This window comes from Psittacula echo (genome assembly GCF_963264785.1).
Source record: "Psittacula echo genome assembly, chromosome: 2".
Lineage (NCBI taxonomy): Eukaryota > Metazoa > Chordata > Aves > Psittaciformes > Psittacidae > Psittacula > Psittacula echo.
In genome coordinates, this window is record NC_137737.1 from 97,539,509 (window position 1) to 97,563,705 (window position 24,197).

Consider the following 24,197-nt stretch of genomic DNA (forward strand, 5'->3'; position numbering starts at 1 on the left):
ACAGTACCCTTTAGTAAAGCAGCACTGGTTAAAAACATTACAGAAAGAAACCTGGTATCACTAACAACAACCCGAGGAATCCAAGTCTGTACTGGTATGGAGAAAATCAGTACTAAAAGTGGTTACTTATTTGAAGAGTCATCAAAACAAGGTATCTTGTTTCTACTGGGACAGGAGATACTTCCATAGAAAGGTGTGCTTGTCCACAGGGAAAAGGATAATAGCGTAGAAGTAAGACAGTGCACATTTTATTGCAGACAGGTCACATTTTCATCAGTTAAATAAGGTAAAACAGGTAACTTCAGCCAGACAAATCCACTTATTCACAAAAATAGTCTTATTTAAGGTGTAACAGAGTTTTCCTGCTCAGATGGTCTGACTGAAGCATATCCAGCTATTCAGGTTTTTCGCTGCACCAGTAATCAGATTTTTTTTAAAAATGAAAACCTTTGGTAAAGCACAAACACAGTTTTAAGAAGAACACACTTCAATGTTCTATTCTTACTGTGCTGGGAGAAGTAAGTACAGCTCTTTAACTGCCGTGATACCTAGAAAAGGTTTAATTCGAGTAAGTGAAAGAATTTTAAAATAAACTTTTAAAGCAAATCTAAAAAGAAATAAACTAAGTTCAATGTCCCAAACGTATTTAACAATGAGCAGAAGACTGGTTGTTCCACAGGTATTCTGTCCTTTGTCCAGCCATTAGATTCCAGAACGGAATGTAACTTTTTCAAACCAAGACTTCTGAGTTTTCATCTCCATACAATATTTAAGAAATGTCTATTCCACCATATAAAAAAGCTTTAATGTAATACAAAGTTAAAAACAAAAAGCAAATGACACAAGCTAAAAGTAGAAAAATACACTGTGAAATATTTATATTTTGTTCCTTACACTGATCCAAGATATAACAAAATATTTTAGATTAGACCACTTTAATCAATTCATGGCATTTTCAGAAGCAGACAGTTAATTGACTCATCAGTCACTGGTTACCCACCAGCCAGCATCCAGTGAGGATGTCTGACCATCGCAAACATCCAGTATATTTTAAATTTCCAGAAATCCTGTGCAGACATTAAGCTTTATTGCTAGAAGAGTCCAAATATAACAGAACTATTCCAAGTTAAGGTTTTGGCAGCCAGTCAGCATCCCTCTTCTGTAGAGCAATCAGCCAACCTTTTCTAAGGAAAGACCTTGCAGTTTAGGTCGCCTCAAAGGCACAGCGAGGACTGGTCAGCTCTGAGGTGAAGGGGACAGTCCTAGCACACTTTGCCACTTGTGTCACCTAATCTCTTGCACCCCTAAATCTCATATGAACCATGATACTGAAAAAAAGAGAGATGATGGGGGAAAAAAAAAAAAAAAAGAGGTATTATCTAATAAATATCGAAAAAGAATACATTTACACATAATGGTGCCTGAACCCTACTTTTAAGCCCTTACTGTCGTGCATTTCTCGCACGCAGGGCTGCCTCTGAACAGCAGGTGGTGCTGCACCCACAGCAGTAACAGCAACATCCTCCAACATCCCCTCTCCCTATGCTTTAAAAATACATATATATAGTTTCATCTGGCAAACGTATTTGCAGCATCTCCCTAACGTTGTTACCACCAGAATACGAAACCGCTACGTTTAAAGAGCTTGTCTGGATTAGACATAAGGTTGCAAATATGGTGTAAACAAGTTAGTGGAAGGTCTGTAAGTAACGGTAGAAGATGGGATGGCTATTAAGGAGCACTCTCTTTAAACTGGTATTAGAAGAAAACCAGGTTCCACTTCAAATAGACATGTCTGTTACTATTAAAATCTAATTCATATACATGCATGTATAAATACATCCACCCATGCGTTCAAACCCATGTATGTAGCACTGCCATTGGTAGCCTGTAAGATTGCTTAGATTCATACCAACTAAACCAAGTTATGTGTTCTCACTTTAGGGCTGGAACATAAACCAGGTTTTACACCCTGGCTTTCTCCTGACAAATTTTGCAGTGCATGACAGTTTTGTGTCTAACTCCAGACGCCACATTTCCTAGAAAGCAACAATTTTCTGCACTCATGAGGTCTATGAGAATATCAACTCTCTGTTTAGTGCATAACATTGTTGCAACAGTCAATTGTCCCAGTCGGCACTTAAGACTGAAAGGAGAGTTTGCAGGAATTGCTACTAAAGTGTAATGACTGTTCCATCCTCCTCAATACCTCCTCTGGGGATAACCAGACTGTGTCGGGGATCAGTTTTTAAGGAACTGAGTAATTTGTGTATGTTGCCATTGCTTTCTCTGCCAGAGTTGTTGTTGAGCACCAGGTCCCTTTGAAGTCTGTGGCTAAGGCTGCTGCCGTTGATTCGAGAGAGGCTACTGGAAGTAAGGCTGTGCAGTTTAGGAATGTGCTGTGGCTCCAAACCGCCCTCGATGACAATGTCAGCCTCTTCATCACTCTCCATTTCATCAGGGTGGAAGTTCTGCAGCACATGGGATGTGGGCAAGCTGTGGTGGCTTGCAGTGCTGTCTGTAGACTGGCCAGAGCTACCAGACATCCTACTGCTCCGAATGATATTGTTCCTCTGGTTTGCTGGCTTGACCGTGATAATAAGATTATGGCTGTTGGCAATCATCATGTCTGTGACCTGGTCGAGAGTCTTTCCTGCTACTTCAATGCCATTAACTTCCAGGACTTCATCATTCACAGCCAGCAAGCCTGTGCTCTCTGCTAAGCCTCCAGGAACCATACGAGAGATGAAGATACCAGGTACCTTTTCGAGTCCATGAGGAGTAACCCTTACGCTGGTGCCATCACGAATGTAAAATCCTAAGGGTTTCTCACACCCGTGTCGATACAGCCTCACTCTCCTGTGTGTTTCAGGAAGAATGTCCACATCGATTATGGATGACACTGGTCTAAAATCATGAGGCATGCTGATGTTAATGTGAGGACGTCGGCGGAGGTTGTCATTGCGGAGAGTCACCAGAGCCTTCTTCTTCCTTGATAGTGTGTTGGTCCCAAAATTGCTGTAGTCTACTTCATCTGAAAAAGGAACAGCACCAATGTATCAATCAGAGAATAACACAACCTACAGGGCATTTACCTCTTAAATCTGGTTCAGTGAATCCACACTCCTAATAATATGGAAAAATTAAATGGATTCTTCCACTTACTCTAACCTTCATTTCATTTCATGTCCATCACCACAAACATTCAGAATGAGTGAGTTGTTTTCAATGACTACCCATATTCCTTCCATATTTTGAGGGAAAAAGACTTCTGATTCTCAACTTTCTGTGTAAGCAAGAGGCCCAGTAGAAGAAGCAGGGAGAAAGAAACTGCGCTGCTGCCTAGTCCATGTGCTAAGGACCACAGAACAAACATGGACTCACACATTCACTCCTGCCCTTGCAAGGAAGATCCACAGGAAAGCAGCCTTTCTATGGTCTACTGTTTAAGGAACTGTTTTAATACTTCAGTCTCTGTAGTGGTATCTCAAGGGCATGTGCAAAGTGATCAGCTTTAAATCAGCCAAGTAATATGACAAATTATTCCCTATAAGAAGCTCAGATCGTGCTTTGCATAAGAAAGTACTTGGTCGTGCAGCTGTTAGCATACAAAATGCACCACTGCACCTCACATTAAAAATACTGTGCATATTTTAAACATGAAGCATATACTAGCTGTAAAATTATTTCACCTGGGGTTTAAGCATGCTAACACTTTACAGATAAACTAACAGACCTTCAGTTTATTCTACTGTTGAAAATGAACAGCAAAATACAGAAGAACGATTACAGAACTGCGACTAAGAAAATTATCTCCAACAAATTAACCTTGAATACTAATGCTTGAGAAAGACAATAACTCTATCTGATACAAGTTTAAAAAAAAGGTTAGTAAAAACAAGCATATAATGACATTTTTGTGCTTGCAAGGTCTCATTTTCAAGTCAGCTTTTGAGGCATATTAATGTCACTTCCTTGAAGTCTGTCAACAAGTTAAACAACTCAAAGGACACTAAAAAAAGGTGCTAAGCAGCAACCTGATCTAACTGAGCCTGCCTGGAGAAAGGGGTTGGATTAGCTGGCCTCCAGAAGTCTGAATTATTCTCTGATCCTACACAGTCCTTTGGGCTGGAAAAAAATAATCTGAAGACTTCAGAAAGACCATTCCTGCATTCCCCTACCACTTGTTTACATTGGCTATACTAACACTGAGGACATCACAAGGCATCTAGAAAGTCATCCTGAAGGAAAAGCTTCTGTGAAATAAAAAGTCCTTACACAAGTTGGTTGTGTTTAACGTCCTACTCACCTCCACCCAGGTCATGCAGAACTACAGCCTTAAACACTGAATCCTGCTCACCCTCACAATTCGCTGATAAATTTCTTTGACAGTCCTATGAAAACAACTTGGGGATTCAGATTTAGAATTGAAATTCTTCCTCACTTGAAATACAGTGCTGTAGAATAGTAGCGCTGTACCTTATAACCCAAGACAACTTTTATCCCAAAATTCCAACTTAAGATGGCAATTAAAATTTCACATGCGTTTATGTGTTTAAGACCATCTCTTGCAGTACTGGCAAACTAAACTCAAACCAAAAGCTGTATCCCTTAAAGACTAAAAGAATTAGGTCAGCAAGTCCTATTTATTTCACTGGAGGTAAAATGAAACACATGTCCTAGTTATCCATCTATTCCCTAAAAGCACCTGGGTTCTCTCCCTGTTAGCTGAGTCACTTTAAGGCAGACTTACAAAAGCTTTACCAAATAATTCACCTGGGAAGATCTGTTTACAACACTGCTTTCTTCTCCTTAAATTAACAACAACCCAGAGAGTTAGTTCTCACAACAGGCAAGTTTGGGATAATCAAGTAGTAATGTCACAAGAGAAGTACAATGGTCCTCCAGACACACACAGGTCATTTCTGAAGCAGCTTCCTTTGACTGAGCTACCAACCAGGGCAGTAGCACAAAAGAAATGGTTGTTTTGCGCCTGTGACCTCCTCACCTGCGCTCAGCCCACGAACCTGTCTCCCCAGATGATTTCCAGCATTCCTAACCCCTGAACAGCTTCAAAACAACCACCTCCTTTAATAACAAAAAGCCCAGCTTACCACAAAAATGCTATCTTTTTCCTCCAAGCATGGATCAGGCAGAAGCAGGGATTACATATTACATTACAAGGGATGAAGACAACTTTCAGTGCTGAACCTCTGACCACTCTTGGATTTAGTACTCCAGAGCTGAAGAATGTTAAAAAAAAAAAAAAAAAAAAGAACTCCATGTCCTGATGATGACTGGAATTTTGGTTTTTAAAAGTGTCATGCATTTAGTTTCTAATCCTCTCATATGTAATCCTGTGAGGGTCAAAGATGAAGTCCCAATTTTAACAGGGAAAAGTGTTAAAACTTACTTTTCCAACCTGACAGTACGGGGATTGTTACATCTGTTCAAGATGACCTGCTCACTAGCAGTTACACTTGCTTGGAATCACCCTAAATAAATACAAATAGAATTAAATAACTAAATGAACCTCAGAACAAAGCAGCTACTTCTCTCCCTCCTCCCTGTTGATGCTATTTAGAGCCACTACTATTGCTGCAGGAATAAAGCAAAGTATCTCTACTGACGTTTAACATCAGCTGCTGCTCTGGCAGCAGAATATCATCAGTCCCTAGCATAATGAAAAGAATTTTCCTTCCTCATGAGGTTATTCAGAGAAGTCAGGTGACATCACTCACTTTAATCAATGAGAGGGTGATCACACATTGGTGTATTCCCTGTTTCCAGTAATAAGGTGGAATGTGTCAGGCTGAAATAAAACCTGTATATAACATGTATAATTTATGACACACTTTTGATGAAGGTCAGCCTCTTCTTGTTAGGTTTTGAGTTTCTCACCATATAGGATTTCAAGCAGGAATGCCACTTCAGCTAATGAAACGGACTGCGCTTGATGCCAGGTCTCAGTGAAGACCAGTATATACCATACGGAACCAGACAGAGCTCATTTTTCATGTTTCAGTTGTCGCAATATCAAATTCTCCTTCTAGACAGCAAAAGGTCTGCAGAAATCTTCATGCATAGTGGCAGAAGTGCCATCAAGTGGCACATCCGAACAGTGCTTAAATCCTCGTATTTTACAGAGTGTCATGTTTTCCTATGTCTTCAATTATGCCTGAGTGAAATGCTACATGCAGGTGACAGAAGGAGAATTAGTCTCTTAGGTGCTGAACATGACTCCTGTTTCTTAGAAGGAAGCACATTACATGGAGCTTTTTCATCTACAAGATGTAGTGCTTTCAATCAAAGATGCCTTATGATGTGCACGGATAACCCTGGATAACCACTAAACTTTGGAAGGCCTGGACTTCCATTTTACTTGTGCTCATAATTTGCTTCCTACTGAAAATACTGTTCCTGTAAAAAGAGATGAACAACATTTACCACAATTGGAGGACTCCTCAGCTTTCCAGTTCTCTCCTACTTGAAACCACAACCCAAATCTACACATAAAATACCTCAAACTCTTCTGCAGACATTGAGTACTATTGCAATTCTCTTTGCCAAAAGCTTCAGTTTTCAGCGCATGTTAAAAACCATTTTGTTATCTGTCAATGAGTTAGACAAGACCTTAAGTATTTTGGCTGCATCCTTTCTGTTAATATGTGCTGCCTTCTTTTTTGTTTTTCCTTGATAGAGTTGTTGTTACCTACTTATCCCTGAGGACCTTTCCATTAGAGATGATACATGCAGAGATATACCTGTGCTCACTTTCCTGACAACAGTGGTAGTGGTGGCATCGGGTTTTTGGTGGGTTTTTATTTATTTGGGGTTTTTATTTGGTTGTTTTTTTAACTGGTGGAACTACCTCCACTTGTCCAGCAACAGTAAAACCCATTAAAGAAGGTTTGCATTTTGAAGCATGGATATTTTACTATCAGAATATTATTTTTAATAAAACCCTATATTTAGAAAGTTATAGAAGGGAACATCTTTGAGTTGCTCTTCTAACAATTCTGCAGTCAGCCTGCGACTTCACAGAACTCATTACACTTTCCTGGTGGGCATTGTGAATCCTATTGTTAAATCATACAGTACATAACAGCAGAGCATACTTAAAAGGCTATTTATAAGGGAAAGAAAACTGCTTAGAGCATCTGGTTGTAGCCAAAAGAGTATTGTATTTCTTTAATTTACATGAAACAAGAAATTATAGACCTTCTGAAAAAACCACCAGGAGCACCACTCCCACTGCTTGGACAGCTGCTTTTCATACGAACTGCCTGCCAGATGAAATACCAAAGCTTAGCCAGATAAGATTGTATAAACAAGCTGAATTCCACAGAGAAGCAGACTGCCAGGCTCCTATAGGAACAGTTCATTTCAGACTCTACATTTTCAGTGTACATGCACTCATGCCTTATTATTTCCTCTGGGAACTGTGGAACATTAGTTGACAGCTCTGGAAAGTACTTCAAAGACAAAATTACTTCCACTAGGGAGAGCAGCACTTCAGGCAGCTTGGGAAGGAGGCCAATGAGTCATTAATAGTGAAGGGTAACCCCTCCATCCAACAGATCTCTAATACTGAGCACTCAAATTAGCAGCAGTCATAAAACCATTTCAAGAGAATGTGTCATGTTTAACCCTTCTACCTTCTGTGTCTCCGCTACAAAACACTGTTCATGTTTGACTCAAGTTGCATTCAGTGTCTATTTACTCAGATTAAAACCAAAAGCATTTGGAAAGTAATCAGACAACAAATAAGCTGGCAGTCTCTTGTCTATGACCTGTAGGGCTGACCACAGGCAAAGGGATTTAGGAGGAAACAGATATGAAGTGAACTATGGCTCAGGGGGAGGTCCAGTGCCAATATCACTCATCAAGAAATATTTAATAGGGAGAAAAATAAGGTTATCTGAATGCTAACACTGCATTCTGTGTGCTGCAGGAATATTAAAAAAAATCCAGCTGTTGCTGCTGCCAGCAACCTCCGGGTGAACCAATCTGAACAACACATAGCAGGTAAAGTAGTTGTAGCTGCTATTCCATCGAAAGTCAAGCATTCCACACATGCACAGATACACACACACTCTCCTCTCTCTCCCTTCATATCGCAAGGAACTGGACACAATCTCATCAACATTTAGAAGCCTATCTAAACGTTATGGTTTATCTATGACATTCAACAGGGCTTTTAAAGCACAAACAAGATTAAAAGAGACAAATTCAAATTAACAGTAGAGCATGTTATCCTTGAGATCCTTAATCTTAATCCTTTAGTTTCTTAAACAAGGCTTTCCTAAACTCAATGACATGTTTTTTAAAAGAAATGTCACCAAATAACGGCCCTAGAAAGAAAATTTGAGAACACCACCCTACTCTAGTTTAGCCCCTGCTAAACTTAGTAAACTGCAGTTCAGCAAAAAGCAACCCTTCCTCTATAGCTATTAAGAAGATAAATTTGCCTTCCTGCTTAGGAAGCATTCATTAGTAGGTTAGGATTAAAAACTGAGGAATACAAACGTGTCTTTCTACTCCCAACACATTTATGAACTTAAAATATCCTACCCTCTTTCAAGAAAGTGAACATCTTTTTGTTCCTTGGTTTAGCGTGCTAGAGCAAGCAAACCTTAATTGTATTAAGCGTCAGGCTCTCTTCACGGTGTCAGACATGCATAAGAAACATTTTTAGGCTGCTTGCATTGAGAATCAAGATAACCTCTTGGGAATTCAGTCTGCAATGCTGCTGTGGACTCCTGCACTTCTCACTGCTTGTCATCAGAGGCCACCATTCCCTTGCTGAACCTCTTCCCCTCTCAAGAGAAGACTCACTATTTTTGTCTTGCTGCACTGCTTCAAAGGAGAAGGAGCTGTTGCTTGACCTGAAAGTCTACTCCATGAAACAAGTGAGGCCTTTGAAGAAGAAAGGTGCTACCAAGTGTAAAACAAGCATCCAGGCTTGTGCCTCCCAAAGCTATCCTTGCTCTCAGAAACATCCAAACCCAGCTCTCCAAACCAGTCCAAAAGCCAGCTACAGGACTACAAATTTCACTGGTAAAGTTCTGGATAGTGTTTACTAGGACTGTCAGGGTTTTATTCCTCTAAGTTACACATGTGACTTCTCTTCTACTCTCAGATGTGAATCAAACAGCTCTTCTCCCCTTGTTTTCTTCCACAAACCACATTTGCAAGGTTATGTTATAGCAGCATTAGAAAATTGTAGATTTTGAGCTTTGGCTTTGTTGTTGTTTTGGTTAATATTGCCCTTTTCCTGAAGTGGGTCAGTGGGAATTTGGGGAAAGTCATGTTTCCCTTGCACATCTCAGCCATCAATTGTTATTAGGTTCATCACAAGGTTGCAGGTGCTGCTATGGTGGCTTTATTGGCAAGACTGTTTCCCAAGCACTGAGAAGACATCTCAGCATTGAGCAGATATCCAGCAGCAGCAGCAATGGGTCGGTGATGCATGCAGACAGTAATAACATTACCTGTAAGTGGCTCTCCGTCTGGTCACAGCCTGACAAATGAAACCTATCAACATGTATCCAGCATCTCTCAACAGCCATCAAAAATTGTATTCACTCAGCTGATGGTATCAAAACCGGGTAGTTATCAACCCTATTTAAAGATGCTTGGGGGGTGAAACACCCTCCAAAACCACCACTCTCCAACCTATAATTACACGCAATCTCTTCAGCAAGTCATCATCATGAACTTTAATGTTTAAAGTTACTAAAAAACAACCCTTTAATTATTTTTTTTCCACCTACTCCATTTTTTACCTGCAACAAACACACTCTTCCGCTCACTCAGAAGATCAGAGAATTGAGGAGGGCACCCTCTGCTCCCCATACAAGCACAAAGGAAATCTCTTCTTTACAAAAGAAAATGTGTGCACGTTAGGCAAAGCAAAACAAAATGAAGCAAAATGAGAAATCCAGCTATAATAATTCTTACTGTGCACTGCAGATACAGTAAAAATTTTATTAACACCACAAAAAGTGGTGTATTTTATCAAGTATTCTGCAAGTACTGAGTATAACTGTTTCCAAAGTGGTAGTAGAAAACCAGTTACTTTTTGCAGAAGTCTAAATCATGGAAGGTAAGTTGTTAACAGATTGACCCAAAGAGCTAATTCAGGAGAATACTGTTCTGTTTTTCACAACTTCAATATTTGGAAAGCCACCACAAATAATAATAACAATAAAGATTCACCTGAGGATCCTATTCATTCAGAATACAAATTCTATACCTCTGAGAAGAAAGAAAAATGTTTTCCTCAGTCTCAGAAGAAGCTGCAAAGGAAGCTTGGAACGGCAGCACAAAATCAAGGTAGTGTGTAGCAGAGGTCACAGGAAAAGTTTTTGAAGAGCTGCAGTATTGAACCTTATCAGAACTGTCATCCTACAGACACTGATGTTAACACAGTCTTCTCCTTTCAGAAGGAACTCTGTCAGCATTGAAGGCCATTTCAGGGTTCTGCTCAAGAGCCAGCAGAGAAAGGAAGGCAGAACCTATATTACCCAGCTAACACACCTTGTATCTCACCCAAGGGAACAGAATCTAACAAGGTATTTCACACTCCCTCCTGCTGCCTTCTGCTACATACCCTCACTTTCTCTGCCAGGTGCTCTCCTCCTCTCCTGTCCTCCTCCCTTCCCAGCTGAAAGCAAAACTGATAGTGATCAAGAATCATCTATCATCCTGTGTTCAGGTAACTGCTAATCACATTTCTGTAGCATGCATGTGGCTTTTCCTATTTAGAAAGAAAACATATCCCAGAGCTGAGAGCACTTACAGCTTATTCAAGGTGGCAGTGGGGACATTCAATTGTTGCAAACACTAAATCTGTGAATACAAGGGTACTACCAAGAAAAACTGTTTTCTGTTCTGAAGTACTTCCTTCTCATGCATTCTTCTGCTGAGTAACACCTTATTCATCCCAAGCTAGTTCAGACAGGTAAGCTAGGAAGTGCCTTTTCACTTAGACTTCTAAAGTCCCAGTAAAATTAACTAAAAAAAGAAAACCCCAAACTATGGACAAGTTCATATTTAATGAAGATTTAAGCCTCAAAGAAACAGGCAGTGGTCTTGTCTCTTCCCCACTCTTTACCCTGGATTGTTCCAAAAAGTTGCTACCACCTCTCAGAAAAGAGGTGGTTTTATGCAGTTAAAGTTCCTCTAGGATCTCTTTTTTCTCTTCAAAAAAAAGGGCCGCAATCATGTTTTGATAGCTTCACTGTTATTGCGTGATAATACCACATACATCCTGCAGCGGTGGGGAGGGAGAGAAAACACATTTACAATGCTTTACAAAGCACTTTTCTGGTTCCTGCCTCCAAGCTGGCAGATGGTAAACAAAGTCCAGATTTTGCCTCTTATCACGGAATTAAAAAGATTTCCAAACAAGCGTGGCATAAGAAATTAATTACAGCACTTGTCTTTCAAGTCGCAACCTCTGGGAGTCTCCCAAACTTTGCTGGCTGGAGTCGGATGAGTCACAGGATAAACACCCCTCCTAGGCCAGCCCTGAGCAAGGCTCTGCACAGCTGCACCTTCTCTCTTCAGCCCCACACAGCACTGCCTCGGATGCTCCAGGCCTTATGGCACTGGCAGGCTCTCGCCTCCACCTGCAGCCTCCCGGATGCACCCTGGTGCCCTCCTGGTTGTGGGACAGGGGAGTTGTGGGAATCTCACCAGGCAGTGCTGCCCCAGACCGCACATTTTCTAGTTCCCTGTCGCCCAGGCTGGAGCAGACCAGGGCGGGCAAGAGCAAGCCAGCAGGCAGGAGGCGAAGGAGCGGCACAGAGCCATGGCAGAAGCAAGTTGGAGCCAGTATCCTACGCACCAAGGAGTACGGCCAATGCAACCCTGTGCTTCAGACATGGGAATGATGCAAAGGAAAAAGAGCCCCAAGCAGTGAAGTAAAAACGAGGACCCTTCAGATTGCAGGGTACAAGAGAGGAGCAACCTCAAAGCACTGCTGGTACAAAGCAAATGCGTTTTATATAAATTTATTTACTGGTCTGTTTTCTAATGTGGAGGAGAAGCGAAGTCAAGAGCATGATCTAATTATTACCATTCAAATTGTGTCTGTAACACTTGACTTCCCCGGCACCCTTTCTCTTTCAGAGGACAAGGCTGCTCACCTCACATTGCTTCTTCTAAATATAAATGAAGCATGACAGGAAGCCCTCTTTCCTCATGACAGGTAGTAAAAGCTACCTGCAGAGTGCAAAATACAAGTTTTCCTGATTAAACCCAAGGGCACAAGCAAGTGCTACTTTTCTTGAGAACTCAGTTGCTCCTCAATTGGCCTGTGCCAGGCAGCGCAGAGGTGATCCACCTTACGGAGATGGCTGGGAAGAACAGAGTTCCCACTTCTTCTTTGTTCCCACTTGGGGAACAAAACGCCACCCCCATCCCTAATACACAGCTGCCCCCAGATGAACACTGCTACTAGTGTATCTCCAGCCCCTGCCCACAGGCTAAGGAAAGGCTGAAGAAAGTCAGTCCAAGGAGGGCTGTCTGTCTGGGATCTGCCCCATGCACATGCTCCCTACAGAGCCAAGCATATGTTGGTTGTCTCAATGGAGGGATAAGCTCCACAATACACCTTTATTTTGCAGCATAAGAGTGGATATTTAAAGATTAAAACTATGTCTCACAAGTTATCAATGTGAAGTTTATCATAACCCCTGTGGTTTTCACCCCACCCCATCATGTGGTACCCCTAACCTCAGCTACAATGGCAGCACTTACCTGGGCTACAGCAGCATGTTACCACCTTGTTTCCCTTGCAGCAGTAACAGCATGAAGCAAGAGGGTCAGCGCCATGTACCCACCCCTCTTCCTCAAAACAGAAACGAAGCCTTGTCTCAAACACAACTACCATGGCTTCTCCAGCTGAGAACAAAATAAATCTGTTACTTTTAATGTTGGACTAGCAATATCCTTGCCTGGCCACTGCGAGAAAGCAAGAGGCACTTAACTCATCCCACTTCTGTCAGTAAAAACTGCATGTTTTATGTAAATGGAGCTTAAAGGATCATGGCAATTCTGGCAGAAGGATCAGCTGTGTAGAGTTACTGGCCAAGTGATTTCCCTAGCATGATTTTTATAATACTGTGCTCTTTTCTCCACCAGTGGCTAGGGCTCCATGCCCAACTGCGTACACAAAGTAATTAAAGGCTGTGGCTTGGGAAAACTTTGCACCTGAGGGGACTCTCCGAAAGCTGTGGATGTTTGCATGACCTGCATACTTGAGGGGTCCAGCCCTCAGATGACCACTAACTGGATGGTGAAGTTTCTCAGAATATCAAGCACTGATCTGCAAGACTGAAAAAGCAAACAAGCAGAAGAAAACTCCCCCAAAGTACACCAGTGATGTCTGCACCACTTAAAAAACCTGGCTTCTTTCTTCAAACAGTTTTTGAGACACCCCATCATTATGGGAGTGTGGTAATCTAGTGGCTGGTGTACCTTTTGCTTTTAAAAAAAAAAACAACAGTGTTTTTTCCTGTGAGCACATGATACAAACAAGGGAGTGGCAGACAGGAAGTGATTATTCAGAAATTAAAGAATTAGATCAGGTTTTGTGATATCAGAACAAAACGTGACACACGGCAAGTGAAGCTGACGCTCAAATGTAAGAAAGCTTTCTCTTTACTTACTGAACCCGATTCAGGGCTCAGTATGCATTTTGTCTCCTTAATGAACATCCGCATCGATATGCCTCCTGGGGAGCACAAGCTACTCCACGTATTTCACCAGCAAAGTTATACCAAACACTACAGTACAGACCTCCAGCTTCCACCCAAACAAGTACTTCAAATGGAAGCACAGCTCTGCCGGTAGTAGCAGCAAGCCTCTGATGGCACTGCTGCTCCAGAGGTACTAAACACGAATGCTACTAACTGCAGCCCTCCTTCCTGCTAATAGCAATCTCCTGCCACTATGAACAGAGCACAGGTTCCTACTGCCATGCTCAGCTACACCCAGTATTCCTGCCACTGGGAAGTCCCTTCATGATCTCAGTTATCCTGTTGCACAGGAGATAACACTGAGTCATCACCACATTTGCTGTGAAGTGACATCGTTGTGGGGAAATGGCAAACATATACCTTAAAGAACATACAGTATCCACAGCCTGATCTCTGCTCTGAGTGAACTGCACAGACATGGCTCTTCTTGTGACCAGAGAAATTAAGTTGTGGCCAGACCACAGCCATGCAACTATTCAGTGGGCACTGAACAACTTACCTAAATTGTAAGTTCCAGAAAAGTCACCTTAAAGAAGAGCATCCCACACAAGAGGGCTAATTACATAAAGCACTTTGCATCTGTAGATCCCATAGTGCTAAAAATAAAAACTTAGTGTTCATGAGGGACTAAGCTCCCATTAGAATGGTTAAGCTATAAACCTGGAGAATACATCAGAGGTTACGCAAAGCCCAGCAGCTTTAAAGGAAGGAGAAGGGATTTGCACAGTTCAAAGGAAGGAAAGAACAGAAGCGGTACGTTAGGACTTATTTTCATTACACGGCATAGCTTGTTTCCAAGAATGCTTTCAACAGAAGCATCCTCCCAGTACAAAAGGCAAGTGCTTGCTAAGCTGACTCTGACAAGCTTTGATACCAGCTGCATCCAAGCTCAGACACACTGACTGCTACCAGTAACTTCAGCTCACCACTTCTCGCCTCTAGCTGGGAGGCCTTCCTCCACTTTCAGTCCCTCCTGGGCTGGTACTAGTGTGAGCAGCCAGTTCATGTCTTCACACACACACACACACACACACACCCTCCCCCTATGAAACAAGGATGAATTAAAAACCCCATAGCTTTCTTTAGACAAAAGCCCACTGTTCCTTTGCCATGCTTTTCCTCACCTCACTCTCTCACATTGCTAGACAGCATCAGGAATTGGCAAGATCTTTAATAATCAGATCAGGCAGTATTACTAATCCATACTAAATTCCCACAACAGGAGCCAAGTGGTGACCAAGACAAGAATTTTTATCTGATGATGCATTCTATCTTCAGAAAAAAACCTCTTCCAAGGACATTAAAAGTGAAGACTACTCTTTATATAAAACAAAAACACTGGCTCACAGGCTGATGTGATCAATGTGTCTTCTTGCTAAAATGCCCTTGGGGGGGATACCAACACTCAGCACTAAGTTGTGCTGTATTTTAACATGTACTTATTAATACAGTAGCTAATGAAACTGCCTATTTAAAGTCTACCAACTCCAGAAAGTTTTGTGGCTACAGCATAGAGATCAACATTAAGAACCAACAACTCACTCTCAGGTTTAAAAAGATGCTTGCTTTGTGCTTATGTTAAGCCTGATGAACACGTTTTAAGGTGGCCAAGAACAGAAGTGCAGAACCTTAGTGTTTGGTACAGCACTCAGGCACAGCATCAACACAGAGCCTCTCCTGCAGAAACTGAAAAGATCAGAGTGCTTCCTCCCATGCTGAGGGACAGATAGAGCATCAAGGAGGCAGGTTAAACAGGTTTCAAAGTTAACAACACCTGCCCTTGGCTTTACAGCTAACACCACATTAATCCAGGGAGCTGCAGCAAGGGGAAAAAATAAAATACAGGGGTAGGAAATCTTTTTCCTCACCTTCTTTCCCCTTTACCCTTCCAGATCACATTTAATGCTCAGCTCCAGCTTTTCCTTCTGTGTGGATGCAATTTAACATCCAGATCACTGCACTAAAACTCTACACAAGACAGGTCATCTTGTCTTTGTCTGTTTCAGTTCATTTTACACAAGTCAAGCCTTTGGCCATGGCAAGTCAAATGATAGGTTAGCTGAAAGGAATCACCTCCAGCCCTTAGTTTCCACCTTTTAATACAGTACTGAAAGAAAGAAAATGGGGAAAAAGGCTGTGGCTGTGAATCACCTGCTTGTCTGGGAAAGATAGACAACTGGAAAATCCTGGTCCTAAGAATACTTGAAGTATTCTGAAAGAGTGGTGAGGCATTCAAGGCCAGCTAGGCTTCGCAGATATCAAAAGCCAGGCAATGGAAAGGAAAATCTCATTTGTACCACACATTTCTGCTGAGAAAGTACCACTGTTCTGTTTGGTTTTATGCCTCTCCTGTCAGATCAGTCAAAGGCCAATGTAAAGTTAACATGCCAGATTTCACATCATCTGCTTGCTCAAACAGCTGGGGAAACTGTTTTAGCTGAGCTCTGCTTTTTTGCTCGCTTCAGATTGTTGTGTTAATTAAAAAGTCTTGCTCTTGTGTTACACAGCCCACAGGAAGTGAGGAGGAGATTCCTAGCTTCATAATCATGTTAGTCAATAGCTCCCAGCGCTCTCACTGCTGCTACATGCAGAGCCAGCATCACACTGTCGGTTTGACAGGCTGTGGGAGGGTGCTGCGTAGGAGCCTCGTCATGTTATGCAGAGTCAGCCCGAGCTCCTTCACAATGGGAGCCTTCTGCTGAAGCTCAACATAAAAACCTCCCTAAAACTACAGGGCTGTCTGAGCACATTTTCCAAACAGAAAGCCAGCCCCACACAAATCCACTCAACATGCAAGAGGCAGCAGCTAGCTGGTGAGTTACTGGATATGGATGTGTCAGCTTTGGGCTAAACCCCAACCACTAACCTATCAAGTAAGTAAAAAAATATTACTATTGTCACCTCCAAGCTTAGACTTAAGAATTTCCATCTTGGAAGCACTACAAGAATTGAGTCACTCTATATACCTTGGCAGTGATTTGGAAGCCAACAGGGAATATCCAGAAGGAAATAATGTCACCAACTGGTGAGGCAGCAGCTATGTTTACCAGCTTAAACAAGTTTGTGCCTCAGTACTTCTAGTTAAGTATGGCCAACAGGGAATCTCCAATTCACAAGTCATAAAACTTTCAATTCAGACGTAATTTACAGCTTAACATGCCTGAAAATTAAGAGACCTTTAGAAGTTATCCCAATTGCTTAAGAAAAATACCAGGTATTAGGATCACACCAAGTGATGAGTCCTTTTGGATACCTGTTTTGCCCTTGCCTGATCTCTGCAAGGTTTTTAGCACAGCAGGTTTTAACACTGAAGATGCATTCAGCACAAGGCCAGAGCAGTTGCCACCTTGCTCTCCCAATCTGGGCAGCAGAAGGAATGTGGAGAAAAGCCAGCCGTAGGAAGCCTTCACAAATGGAAGCCAGGTGTAGTGGCACAGGGCACCCATGGGCACAGTAACCAGAGCAGCTCAGCACAGAGAGGAACAAGGGTGGAGAGCTGCAGGCCTGAGCAGCTTTGACAGTCTTTCTGAAGCTACAGCTGACTATCATCAAGAATGTGCAAGGTGTGAGCAAGCTAGTTAGAAAGAACAAGAGAAAACATAAAGGGGAAAAACCCACCCAAACCCACTCTGTACTGGTCAAACTAAGCTTTGAGGGAGGTATCAATAAATGAGAGACTGACTAATTAAGAGGGCTGTTTATGTGTCACATGAGATGCTTAATACTGTACATGATGACAACTATTCACTAGTTAAATGTAAGAATAAACTGAGGAATTAAGGGCTTTCAGCACATCCATTCACTACATAACCTCTAGCAATTTACACCTTTGCCACCTGCCTGATAAGCAGTGCTAAAGGGTGCACAGCAGTGTACTTAAGGAAGTCTTCCTTCACTCCAAATAAACTCTTCATGTGGCTTATTCATATTTTGTGCTAAAAGTTTACTTTCAAAAAGGGCTAATGGAGACGCATTATCATAACCTTTAAGCAGACAGTGAGGGGACCAGCAAAGAGCCAGGCTCACAGTTCAGAAGAACATCAGGCCAAAGGCTGGCTAAGAAGCCGTGAGAATACCACCAAGCAGTCACTTAAGAGAAAGTGTACTAATTGAGGAAGGTCCTTAAGCTGCCTTTCCTGTCTGATTCTAACAGATCCATTATCTTCAGGGGATTTATTCTTTCCACAGTGTGCTGACTGCCTTCATTACCAGAAACACTTTCTAAAAGGTACAAGTTGGACACTTGCTGAGCAGGGATCACATGCAACAACGGCTTATCTTCAAAGCGATTTGCAAACAGTGAGGACGCAAACCCCTTTACTACATTGATTCAGAAAGCAGGAGACATCTTGTCACCCTCTCCCCATCTTAAAACTCTTCCCTCTTCTCCTCTGGAATTTATAGATGCCTTAAGCAGACATGAAAATAAGGTACAACAGTTTGACTAAGATGCTTTAATCCTCAGGTTTTATCTTCTTCAACTAAGCATAGTCTACGCCTATCAGCTCCCAATGGTTAACAGGCATAAACAAAGGTGGCACAGGCTTTTAACAATTCAACCCCCAAAACACAAAATAAAAGCCTTGCAAGAGAGCTTCATGTTCTTCTTATAAAATACCAGGTCTCTGCTGCCCCCTCAGCAGGGCACTTTAAACATCCTAATTTTCTAAGCAGACAAACCTGTGGTTCACTTCTTCTCATGAGAAAACAGCTTTCTGAAATTTGCTTTAGAATTTCCATTTTTGAGGTACCAGTGCCTGGAGCAGCACACAAAGTGTCCCCAGCTGGGATTTGCAGCTATTGCAGATTGTATTAGCTGCTCATGCAGATATTACAGCTGGCAGCACACACATCACCAACCACAAATATTTGCAGACTCTTCAAAAAAAGCCTGCCCTTGTACTCTCACTATATCCATTTCAAGAAATCACGTGTTACAATGGAGATAAATGGATGTAAGTGACCATATTGCTAAAGCATTTACAATAGCACTACCTTCTGAAGTTTGAGAACTTGGTGTAGGCGCAACATTTGCACAGCAAGTTCTGCCACTGAAACAGGCTGAAACTCTGAATGACAGCTCCTTTCATAGGGAGCTTTGCTAGCTCTGCTGCCTACTGCAAGTTTTCACCACTTCCAAATGCAACTTCTGTATTAAGCCTTACAGTCTAGGAGCAAGATAAGGCAGCCAAGCACAGCAAGAAAGTTCAGACTTCTTGCATTGTGAAGCACAATGATTCAGAATGAGGGAGGAGAAGTTCTTTTGTTTCTGTGAATTTACACAAGATCAATACTGATAATTTCTCTCAATTGTTCTAGTAGGGAAGGCCACATTTAAAAAAAAAAAAGAAAAACAAAACAACAAAAACAAACAACCGAAAACACCACCAAAACCAAACAACAAACTGTATCAGGCCTCTTCCTCCCCCTAACATTCTCCCCTCTTCACATATCTAATAGAGCATGAGAGCTGTTGCTCTGTCCCATCGGCTGTCACCCTCTGCCAGCAACACAGCGAGGAGATTCTAGCTCTCAAAATTTACACACTGTGTTATAACCTGTCAGCACCTCTAATGTAAAAAATATGCTGGATTGCATCCTTTAATTTCCATCAGAGGAAGTCATGCTGTCAGTGCTGTGCAGAACATGGAAGAATTCCTGTTTACTGTTAGACTTGAAAACTTATTTGGGAGAGGACTTCCAATTAAAAGCTAACACCTGAAATACCACACCAATTTGTGTCATTAACATACATCTTTATATAGAAGATCAACCTAAAGTGTATTGGTGAAGAATCATTGCAAAATGAGCTGCAGCTAACGTTAGAGGAATGGGAAATGCAGGAAAACATTGCTCAATGCTTGTTTAGGGTAGGAAATTATAGCAGAGGAGAGATGTGGTCCTGCCCTCTCAGAGGACATCTGTGCAGAAAGAAGTATGCTATGTTATGCTATTACACCCCCAATGTCACTGTGAGGGCTGAAACTGCTATACAGATTCTGATGTTAAGCTGCCAGGAATGCAGAGACTTCAGCTTACAAAAGCTTTGAGCTGTCATTTTATTTTAGGACAGGCTTGATTTTGTGATGTTCTGTTTTAGATATGCTATATTACTCTTACAGGTCTCCTGTCCTTCCAGTTAAACCATGAGCTGTTAGCTGGATGCTGGCTCACTAAAAGGTAATTCGTACCTCCAACTCAAACCTGACCATATATAAATGTAGGCAGAGTCACCACAGTTTGAAGCGCAAGAGTCAAATAATGCTGGCAAAGCTGGGACTGCCACTGTGAGAAGAACATACCGAACACCCTGCTGCATGCACAAGTGGCTTCCACATGCTCCAGCGACGGCTGAAGACACCTCTGTCCTACTCTGAGCAGTTTATCACTGCAGAATAGAGAGAGGGGAAGACACACTGTGGGTCTTCTCATCAGCGTTCCTACCCCCAAATAAAACCCAGATTCCTGCCCACTGTTGGGAGAGAGGAACACACCTGCTCAGACTGTCACCACACCTCTCACAAGCAAGGGCAGTGAGACCCTTGGAACAGTATTTGGCTCATTACAGAGCTGGAATACACACAAAGCAGGTATCAATTCTGGTTATTCATGGATCACAGATTCACACTGATAGTGCACGTTTGCCAAACCCACCCAACAGGCCCTCTTTGAGCCCTCCACCACTGCCAGCTTCCCATTGACGTACCTGATCTTTGCTAACTAAACTCCACCCTCCACTCTTTCATCCTGACAAGCAACTAGGCTGCGCAGGATGCTCCAGGCTGATAAGCAAACTCCTTTTTATTACTGCTGATTGTATTAATACAAGCAGCACTTCAGCAGCTCCACACAACACAAAGGTTGAGGGGGGAAAAAACAAAGCCACACCAGTAAAAAACAGATCCATTGGTAGGTGAACCACCAGGAGAAGCAAATAATTTGCCAGCTATTGGTCTGATTCACTCTGCTTATGCACCAACCCTTCCTGTCTAGTCTCTCCCAGCAGAGATCTTCACGGCAGGGACTGCATCAACATTTTTGGTACATTGAGTCTTCAAATTCTAAACACAACATAGAGATCACGCAAGCCTGAGGGAGTGCTTGCAAAGAAAGTACTGGTTTGTAAACAATCTTTAAATCTTTTCTGTAAAAAGAATGCAATATTTTCACATATATGTATATGAAATATGTATTTTTTCATGTTCATACATACATACGAACATGCATTTCACAATTTTCAATTACGCCTTTTCATTTGTTTTGGCCCACTACTATCTGGAAGACAGCCACACTGTATCAAACATTTCATAGTTTCCAACTAGGCAGAACAGGCCTAAAGACAACCTGGATTTAATTCAAAAAGCAGCTTTGCCTTGACTGAGCTTGACTGATGATTCTGCTTGTGAAGAGGCAACCTAAGACAAGGGAAGGCCCACCTCAGCTTTATGTTCAACTCTGGACACAAAGAGACTTTCAGTGTGAAAACTTTGCTCTGTTTCCACAACCAAGGGTAGAAAAGCAGCATGGAAAACACACCTGAGAGACAGTAGGAAAGAAGTATTGATACTGTTAAGTTCTGAGGAAGGGCTAAAACCAGACACATGAGTTATGAAGACCACATCCAGCCTGGTGGTAGCTTTGACGGAAGGACAGATTCTATCCATGAGGAATTCCAGCATGCATTTCCATGCTTTGCACTACAAATTTGGGCTATCTTCTCTATCTTCTCAGGCTGCCATAGGCTGTGCCACGCATGACCCTACCTTGATTTCAGGATTGCTACAGCATGCCAAAACCCACTGCTGTACCTTTCTCCAGTTAAAGCACTGGGGTTTGTGGCCAAGTAAAAGTGCTTCCTCCTGCAGCCTCTGAGCAACTGGGAGGAAGTCATTGCTAGTTCCTGCAGGTCACTGACTATGGCTTCGGGCCTCTCCCTGTGGGAGCCTAGAGGTTTGGGATTCATCAGGTTAATGAAATAGCAGTAATGGTGCCAGCAGTTCCACAGACCAATATTAACAAAATTATTTACACCTTAGCTTTTTTTTGACTGTGGGATATTAAGTGCATTAACTAGTTCTTTTCAGTTCTCCTAGCTAAATAAGGAAAGGCTTCCTTCAGCCAGTCCTCTCTGAAAATTACTACCATGTAATTATTAAGTTCCCACTTTACTGTCCTCCTGATCCCTTCCTAAGAAGTTCCTGGGATGACAAAAATACCCCAACACTTAAATATTTGGAAGCACGGGATTATTTCATGCAGTCTACGTGCAATTTTATAGCAGAAGGCTGCTAATTCAGGACCAAGAAGTTACAGCACAGGTTGAAAACACTGGTCATTAGAGGTAAATATTTCCTATGCTGTCTTAGCTCAAAAGCCTGAGCCTAGTCTGCTCCAAGTCTGACTTTGTAGACTTTGCTTTGGAAAGGATTCTTTTCAAGTCAAGAGAGGCCTGTTAAAGTCAAATGTGTATGATAGCTCTGTATCAACTACTTCTGTATGCCTTTACAGTAATTAGCAATCTTATGGATGTTATCACCTGCCTATATAGACATCACATCTAAAGGAGCTACTGAGGAGAGCAGCCAGGAAATAAACTAATGACTTTTGCTTTGGAGATAAGGGACTTGAGGAGAAACCTAAAGGATCATTAACAAAAATCCCAATGATAGTGAGCTAGTAATTGCCTATCCATCTGTCCTGGCCTCAGAATAAATTCTTGAAACTTCTCTATCAGTCCTCAAGGAGCCCCAGATCAAAAGGACAGTGAAGAACTTCTGGCCTTATCATGTTCCTCCTGGGAAAAGAAACGTACGTGTACACAGACACGCTGGAGCAACAGATAGTGAAAAGCTCTGCAAGTACTCCCTGAAGGTAGGCCATGTGGCTAACATCAGAGGGGCAGTTAACTCTGTATGAATATATCTGCATAGAAAAAGGTCTTTAAAGAAAGATTGCTGACTGCATGACACACACTGCTCCTACTGTTACTGGCCAGCAACTTGCTCCAAAAGGATGATTGCTGTCTGCACACAGACTTCTAGCATGAAAGGGAAGTTAGCCTGTGGATCTACCACTCATGGATGTAAACTTCCAAGTATTCAAATACAGGGCTATAACCCTGTAAATAAACCTCTGCTCTAAATGCAGAGAACTGACAGCAAGTTACTTCAGTTGTAGCAGAGGGACCTGGAAAGGGAACAGTGCCACAGGTCACTTTGACAATCTGGTCAAACGTTGAAGTGACATCTTCTAAAGGAAAGGCAAGCTTTATATCTGACATCGAGTGAGATCTGGAGTACGAGCAGATAAAAGACAGGGTTGTTTGTCCTAGGAGGTTTTGACAGGAGCTTAAAGCAATGCGTATGTTCTGGCCAGTGTCACTGATGGAGGCCAACAAAGCCATTGTGATGAGCCAGCAGATGAAAGCAGGGTTAAGTGCTACTGTGGAAGGAGCAGAAAGCATATGAGCATTTGCTGACCTCACTAAAAAAAGTGGCTACTTAAGTAAAAGAAAAGTCTTCCAGAAAAACAGAAGCAAGAACAGCTTGTTCTTCAGACTGTCAAGCTTATAGATATCCATTCAAAAGAATCTGGATTTCACAGCAGAGGCGTACAAGGCAGTAGTCCAGTGTACACACAGAGAGCCAAAGGCTGTCATGGACACTCAGTAACAGAGACACTTAAACCAGCACAAAGGTGAAAAAAACAAAAAGAATCAAAATGAGCAGAAAAGGCGGGGGGGGGGGGGAGAGAACGGGAAGGGGTAGTGCTGAAGTGATGACTATGTTACAAGGAGCACTGATTACCAAAAAGAAGCACTTAGAAGAGTCAAAGTCGGTACAGTCCTAGAAGGCTGGCCACAGGAGAAGATGAGAAAACAAGAGGATCAGGCATCAGATCATGAGGTAGAAAGTGCACTGCAGCCAGCACTGAGGAAAGCTGAAATTCATCTGGGAGAGGAAGGAACTGAAATCATTGCTAAAGACTAGTCTATTTACAGAGGTCCTCTCAAAGCCAGTTTCCTCAGTCATCTCACTTCAGTCTGAGATATGCCTTCCTTAACGCAGATTCCAGGAAGTAAATAAAGAAAAAAGTTCACAATTCACACCATCTACAGACAAATTGCTAATTTATTTGTATCCTCCTCTCTTTCCACTGAAGACAGGATTCAGGCAGAAAGCCCCATTCCAACCTGACAGCAAAACCTTTTAATTTCTCCTCTAGAAAAAGAAAGCTTTAGTTTTTATCTTCGAACGACACATTAAAAACTCTAGCTTCAGGCATCTATAAAGCTGGACCTAGATTTACAGGGCCACATCATCAGCTATCATATATCATCACCACTACAGAAGTCAGTGGAGCTGCAGACGGATCTGCTTTATGAGCTTCATGGTTTAACTATCACAGTCCAATATGCTGTCAAGTTGC

At 42.1% G+C, this 24,197-nt stretch overlaps 1 protein-coding gene across 1 annotated transcript in view; it reads right to left on the reverse strand.

Moving 5' to 3' along the window:
• Positions 1-2,174: 2,174 nt before the first annotated feature.
• Positions 2,175-24,197, reverse strand: part of PARD6G (par-6 family cell polarity regulator gamma) — a gene marked incomplete at both ends in the record, with an annotated part of 63,423 nt that continues 41,400 nt past the window's right edge. Inside the window, one exon of the mRNA XM_080611788.1 lies at positions 2,175-3,034. Within this exon, the coding sequence (XP_080467914.1) occupies positions 2,175-3,034 (860 nt within the window). The remainder of the gene's footprint in view (positions 3,035-24,197) is intronic.